The sequence below is a fragment of the Micromesistius poutassou genome (assembly GCF_964030765.1).
Source record: "Micromesistius poutassou genome assembly, chromosome: 12".
In the NCBI taxonomy this organism is placed as follows: domain Eukaryota; kingdom Metazoa; phylum Chordata; class Actinopteri; order Gadiformes; family Gadidae; genus Micromesistius; species Micromesistius poutassou.
The window spans coordinates 4,430,748-4,437,721 of NC_140282.1; the positions used below are offsets into that span (position 1 = coordinate 4,430,748).

Genomic DNA, 6,974 nt, shown 5'->3' on the forward strand with positions numbered 1-6,974 from the left:
GTCGGACTCGGAGGGTCCTACCTGCAGGCCCCGGAAGACCCCGTGCGTGTGTATGTGGTACTGGGCGCTGCAGCTCATGACCACGGGCGCAGGGGTGGGCGCGGGGGGGTCGTTCTCGTAGCTGGGTGCGTGGCTGGAGGCGGGGGGGGTGGGGGACAGGGGTGGGGAAGGGTGGAGGAGGGGTCATAGGGTGGAGCATAGACAAAGGTTTGTTAAACGTTAACAATAATCTGAAATGAGCTGCATTTTTTGATACGATTGGGAATTTTATCAATAACAATAAAAATACAAATTGAGTGTTGATTGCACATAATTGATTTTCATATCAATGATTGATGATCAATGATTTTCATATTGCAACATCAAAATATATATATTTACACATATACCTGTTGACGTTAAAATTTAACAAATGCACACCTAGAGACACATGCACACACACTTCATTTTAATTGTCTCTATGTCATCAGAAAAGCTTGAGCATATTACGGGACGAAAGCCACCTTTTCATGGTGGATGCCAGAGTGTTCATTGGGTTCCACGCCATTTGGTACAGGTTGTCACTAAGCAACACACACAGTAGATGGGGTCAGACTTCAGTGTCATGCTCAATCAACCAGCTTCTGTTTTTTTGCATACTAACAGAAAGAAAACATTGCTTTAACGACTGTATAAACATCTGTTTGTGTATTAAATGCTTACAAGCATAAAAAACCCAAAGTTAGTTCTGCCTCACAGGTCCGACAAATGAAAGGGTCAGGGGAGAGGTGATTGTTGGCATGTTTTAGTGTGTGTGTGTGTGTGGGGGTGTTTGTGAGTTTGTGTGTGTGTGTGTGTGTGTGTGTGTGTGTGTATGTGCGTGTGTGTGTGTGTGTGTGTGTGTGTGTGTGTGTGCGTGTGTGTGTGTATGTGAATGTGTGAGAGAGAGAAAGAGAGAGAGAGAGAGAGAGAGAGAGAGAGAGTGTAGTGCGGCTATTAAATCAGGGGAAGTCCAGATAGCCAGGTTATTAACACATCCTGTCCACACAATACTGAGTTACACACACACACACACACACACACACACACTAGCTGAGTGCGCCCGTGCCTAGTACACCGTGGAGCGGTGCATGACATCACTCCACCCACCAATCATTAAAGGAGGGAGAATAGTTGCAGGGGGAATTTTTGGAAGCCGTTCCTGAATGTGTCCTTGAGTGGAAGTATGGAGGAGCACTGACGGCTCCCTAATCAGCCCTGAGCCACGGTGAACTAGAGGCTCGCTGACGACTTGCATGCGCTGCTCGGTGTGTGTGTGTGTGTGTGTGTGTGTGTATGTGTGTGTGTATGTGTGTGTGTTGATGTGTGTGTTGGGATGTGTGTACGTGCATGTCTGGGTGTGTGTTGGGGTGTGGTTATGTGTTGGAGTGTGTGTATGTGTGTTGGGATGTGTGTATGCGTGTGGAGATGTGTGTGGAGATGTGTGTGTGTGTGTGTGTGTGTGTGTGTGTGTGTGTGTGTGTGTGTGTGTGTGTGTGTGTGTTTGGATGTGTGTATGTGTTTGTTGGGGTGTGTGTGTGTTGGGGTGTGTGTGTGCGTGTTGGTGTGTGTGTGTGTGTGTGTGTGTGTGTGTGTGTGTGTGTGTGTGTGTGTGTGTGTGTGTGTGTGTGTGTGTGTGAGTGTGTGTGTGTGTGTGTGGGGGTGTGTGTGGGGGTGTGTGTTTGAAGTTCTTTATTATGAGGCCTACAAACGGGGATCTTTCCCTCTCTTATCAAGTGTTGTTTCGCTGTTTGGGTTCCTCTTGTTCTCTGTGGTTAATAACAAATCAGGACAACATTCTAGGAATTTAACCTTTTTTTGCCCCATAACATGTTTTGCATCCAGTAAAGAAATCCCCCCAAAATAAACCTGTTTAAATCATGTCAACAATGACTGAAACTCTTCCCAGTCTTGAGTATATGGAGAATATTTCCCAGTAATCCCTCATTTGTTTTTATTTTCAACCAGCACTTACTTCAGTTTCATTGAACTTTGACCCGTCTCCATCCATCTATTTTATTTATTTTCTACTCAAGATGGATACAGGGCAGATCAACCCTCCCCCCCCCCCCCCCCCCCCCCCCCCCCCACCACTGTTTGTTTTTCGCCTGCTGAGCACCTGTGGGCAGCACTTAAAACAGCCAGCCCCACAAATTACCACAGAGCAGGCTGACATAGGGCTTAAGCCTGGCTCAGGGCAAAATTTACGCATGTGCCGAAATGACCAAAGGTGTAGCGAGTCAAAGCTCTGCAGGCGGTTTGTGTGACGTGTAAGTGCTTTGCGTTGATTCCTTACTTGGCAGACTGATAAGTTAAAGAGGACCTGTCCGCCCGAAATCAAACCACAGCGATAGCGCCTCCTTCAGTGAAACACTGGTTACTGCAAGTACTGTTTTTGTGAATAGTGATGGTCGTCACTCAGGTTTAGCATTTAGTTTACCGTGTCAAGGAATACACCACCCATCAAATCTCAGTATGGTAATGAACCACATTATAATCTGTGTAGCATTGACTCAACATTCATAGAATTCCACAAATCTCCTGTAAATTCAATGTAAATCCGAAAATTCTGACAATTCACAAACCATACCACAAATCAATATACCACACGACAAGCCTTTTTCATGACCTATATTATTCGACCTGGAAAGGCCGGTACAGTGAGGAGATGCAGACAGAAGCTGTACGTGACTAGAACCGTCGTACCTGTTGTAGTTCCTCAGCAGCAGCGGGTTGTTGGGACAGCTCTCGGCCGGGTTGTGACAGCCAAACATGGGAGGCGGTGTCGCGTACTGCTGCTCTGCTGAAGCACAACACCCGCCAAGGTCACGAAAATCCCTCATAATAATGCTGTTTTTGCCGCACACAATATACAGCACTCCTACAGAAGCCCTTAACACATTTCACATATATGACCATAAATAGGCCTATTGCTTTCCACACCACACAGATGTGTCCACTCCGTACGCACGTGTATGCAGGGCGGTGCAAAGTAGTGGTCCAACATGAACAGTGCGGCACAATGCTCCTTTCAGCTCCATAAAGTATATTGGACCCCGGAGAGGCTCTGACATCGCAAAGAGACACATCAAACTATTTCCTAAAGCCATTACTTCTGCAGCTAGCAGCAATGCACTCTGAGAGCAAGAGTTATTTTTGTGTGTGTGTGTGTGTGTGTGTGTGTGTGTGTGTGTGTGTGTGTGTGTGTGTGTGTGTGTGTGTGTGTGCGGGTGTGTGCACACACACCCACACACATACACACAAATAACAAGAGTTATTTGTGTGTACGTGCGTGCATGCTTGCATGCGCGCGCGCGCACGCGCGCGCGTGTGTGGGTGGGTGTGCATGCCTGCGTGTGTGTGTGTGTGTGTATGTGTTTGTGTTTGTGTTTTGATTTGCATACATCCCTGGGAGACAGAAATACAGAAAGCAAATACAAATACTCAACTATTAATAACATTTTAATATTCCTAAAAGTACTTTGACCCAATGAGGGCCTACCACAGCCTACCTGTCCCATAGCCAGTTAGGTGCGTTCTGAATAGTTACCCATGTTGCTCTGGGCGGGGAATGGGTCCTCGTGTTTGAAGGACAGGCCGGAGAACTGGGGACTGTGATGAGACGCAGTGTGGCCGTAACTAGAGGGTCCGTCCAGGCTCACCCCTCCATAACCTGTGGAGCAGTCAGGGGGGATATTTAGATTAACCTGGACTGAGAAAACGACCAATATTAGTAGTTTCTACTCTACGGAGATTTCTGGTCAGTGACTTGAATTCCAAGGTAGCTGCTCAATAGAGCTGCTCCTCCATTCCTCCATCCCTCCCTCCCTCCACGTTTCTTTTTTCAACATGATGATCGATGATGAATACTACTGTAACCATCCCTTTTGGATAATAATAATGCTGCTAATGGTGGTAACAATGACAATAATAAAGGAATAATAATTATTATAATAATAATACACATGAAAGACACATGCACTTAAATATTTCCGCTATCTATTTTTGTTTTATAATTGCTATCAATTATTTTATAAATTAATAAGAAGTATCTCATTTATTTTTCATTAAACGCTGAGCTCCTACTTCCTTACGGTACATAACAAAGCCAACACAATCAAAACTAGATATGATTCACAGCTTATTGCAGAGTGATCTTGTTTGGCAAACAACTCTAAAATTGTCCCGCTTTGTGTTGGGATTTACAGATCGAGCTGAATAAAGTTATGGACCTCATGCATATTTTTTATCTTTTTATTTTGCTGACGTCGCTGCATTCTTTACTCAGCTTTGCAACTGCGGTTCCAATCTGCATTGTAATGGAAATCTAATTTTTTAATCGCTAAGCTAGCATAGGGGTAAGTGTGTGGTCATCTTATTGACCTGGAAAGGTTATCTTACTTTTTTTATAAAATGTACTGCAGGCCACTGAAATAATCTACTTGTCTAATTTACTTGTCCCTTCTATTTAATTTAAATGAGCAATTAAATAGTTGTCTCAGAAGCAATTGATTAACAACATCTCCTATTATTTTTTTGCCTCATCATATTAGTTGTTTGCCTCATCATTTACAATCAACATCAAAAGTTCTTAAAAAAGCAATAACCCAAAACTAAAATAAACTTAAATGAATTCAAACTTTGATTGCTCATTTTACTATTTTAATTAGCCTAAATATTAACGTCCCTATAACACAGTAGTCAAAAACAACTCACAACTCCCATGCCTGTCTAACCCTAACCCTATTAAAATTAAATTTAGTAATCAAACAATATTTTAAGTTTCAACAAATATTCGTATTAATAATAACAATTGCTACCATCTGCAAACAATGCATTTATATATAAATACATACTTCCTTGAGTTTTCCTAGGAAAACAGAAGTGCACAGCTCTGATTTGGCTCTCTGCAAGACCTGTACCAGTAAATGGTGTCAGGATTCCTGACACAGGACACGTTGACCCAGTACGGTACCATTCCACTCAGACAGTCAGTCACAATACCTCATAGACCCCACACACAAAGTAAGACCTGATGCAAAACACACACTTTCTCCTATACGATGAAAATAGAGTCATAGCCAAATTCCTGTAGCGCAAACAGTGATAGGGATGTTAGTGGCAACGCTCACTTAAATTAAAATGCATGTTACACACATGATACTTTTGATATTAATTTATTTTTCCATTGAAATATTCCAGATCTACAGTGCCCAGTGATCTAATGTGTACAATGATCTAATGTGTCCAACGCAAGTCTCAGACTTACCCTGGTTCCTGGGAGCTGGGGGGTTGTCCAGACAGTTTGGCAGGTAGGCTCCGTTAGGAAACACTCTGGCTTGGCCCGTGGCGGGCTCCCCAAACGTCCCCACCCGACAGGGGCCCGCTCCGGTGAACTGTCCGGAGAAGTGCACCGTGAAGGCCCCCAGGCCGCAGTGGGGGTCCTCCAGGGGGTCCGGGCCGCCCCAGCCCGGCTCCTGCTTAATGAGGGAGTGGTGGGGGGGCAGGGAGCCGTACGGAGACCCCGGGTGGAGGTCCAGAAGCTGCGTCCACTGGCCACCCCCGACAGACACCCCGCAGCCTCCGGCGGCCCCCGGTATGGGCTGTATGGGTGGAGGGGGGCCCTGGGGCAAGAGGGCCAAGTCCCTGACGTCGGCCCCCATAGCACCCATGGCCCCGCACGGCTCAGTCAGCATGGTGGAAGACGTCTTACGCCGGTCCACAGAGAGAGGAAGTCCAATGATTGGTTTACTGGTCAAGGTGCATTCAACTCTGGTCGGAGCTTCTGTTCAAGTACAGAGCGAAGAGCAATGAACCCCCCAAAAAAACGTGGAATGGAATCCCCCAAAAAAGTGTGTCCGCTAAGATGACATCGTCTCCTCCTTGGTAGTGGTCTCCGTCTCAGCCTGGTGCTTATAGCGATGGGAGCTGTGGTGTGAACTGGTCAGAACCTGTATGACAAACCTAAAGACACGCGTGTGTGTGTGTGTGTGTGTGTGTGTGTGTGGAAGATCAGCTCATTTCTTGGTCCACAGTGGGCTGTTGCCTAGAGTGGGAGTGGCAGTGTGTGAGTGTGTATGGGTGTGTGTATGAGGGTGAAGGCGTCTTGTACGTCTATAGCTAATGTCTGGCTTTTCTTACTGGTCTAAAGAGCTCAAATACTGCCTAACTTACTGGGCAGTGGGAGGAGTGAAGTTATCTAGCATGACTCCATTTCTTCTCTCCCAGCAGACTAGCTTCTTCTCAGTATATTCTGACTAATGTCACATTTGTGCTTGTGGGTGTTAACAAAACTATTTTTTCAACATTTCGCAAGGTCATGTGTTGTGTGAAGTGTGCATGTGGGTGTGTGGGCGTTTGTGAGTATGTGTGTGTGTGTGTGTGTGTGTGTGTGTGTGTGTGTGTGTGTGTGTGTGTGTGTGTGTGTGTGTGTGTGTGTGTCATAATGAATGTATACTCAAACTCAAAAAAGCAAAAGCTCATGTCTTATGCTTATGAAAAGGAATTTAAACCTATCACTTTCTGAATACATCTATTTTTATATTCATAGTTCAATTAATCAACATATTTGACATAGCATTAACCATTTCACGTTCAAATGGACGAAAATTGTGTGGTCCTAATTGTATTTATCTGCGGTAACACACATTCTGTATGTATATTTAAATCAAAACCATAACAATTGAACACATTACAGACTGGAAGTACAAATAATGAAATACACAAATCAAACAAAATAATGAAAAAAAATATAATGTCAAACGAAATGAAGGAAAAGAGAAAAAAAAAGATATAAATGCTACTGAAGCTATAGTTTAACTGTCCTGGGTCGCTGGCCTGATTTACTCCCAGTTATTATTTAGGGTCCTTTCCCCTGCTCCCCTTTGTGTGTCACCTAGCGGCTGAGATGCAAATCTATGAGCGGAGTGGGGGTTAGTCTGTGTCCGTGCCCCATG

At 44.7% G+C, this 6,974-nt stretch overlaps 1 protein-coding gene across 1 annotated transcript in view; it reads right to left on the reverse strand.

The window, feature by feature from the left end:
• The window catches only part of wt1b (WT1 transcription factor b), a gene marked incomplete at its 3' end in the record, with an annotated part of 9,359 nt that extends 3,204 nt beyond the window's left edge, over positions 1-6,155 (reverse strand). Inside the window, exons 1-5 of the mRNA XM_084475891.1 lie at positions 5,288-6,155; positions 3,569-3,691; positions 2,725-2,821; positions 504-563; positions 22-133 (exon numbers count right to left, since the gene is read on the reverse strand). Coding sequence (XP_084332017.1) covers positions 22-133; positions 504-563; positions 2,725-2,821; positions 3,569-3,691; positions 5,288-5,714 — 819 coding nt within the window. The 5' untranslated portion in view covers positions 5,715-6,155. The remainder of the gene's footprint in view (positions 1-21; positions 134-503; positions 564-2,724; positions 2,822-3,568; positions 3,692-5,287) is intronic.
• Positions 6,156-6,974: the final 819 nt, after the last annotated feature.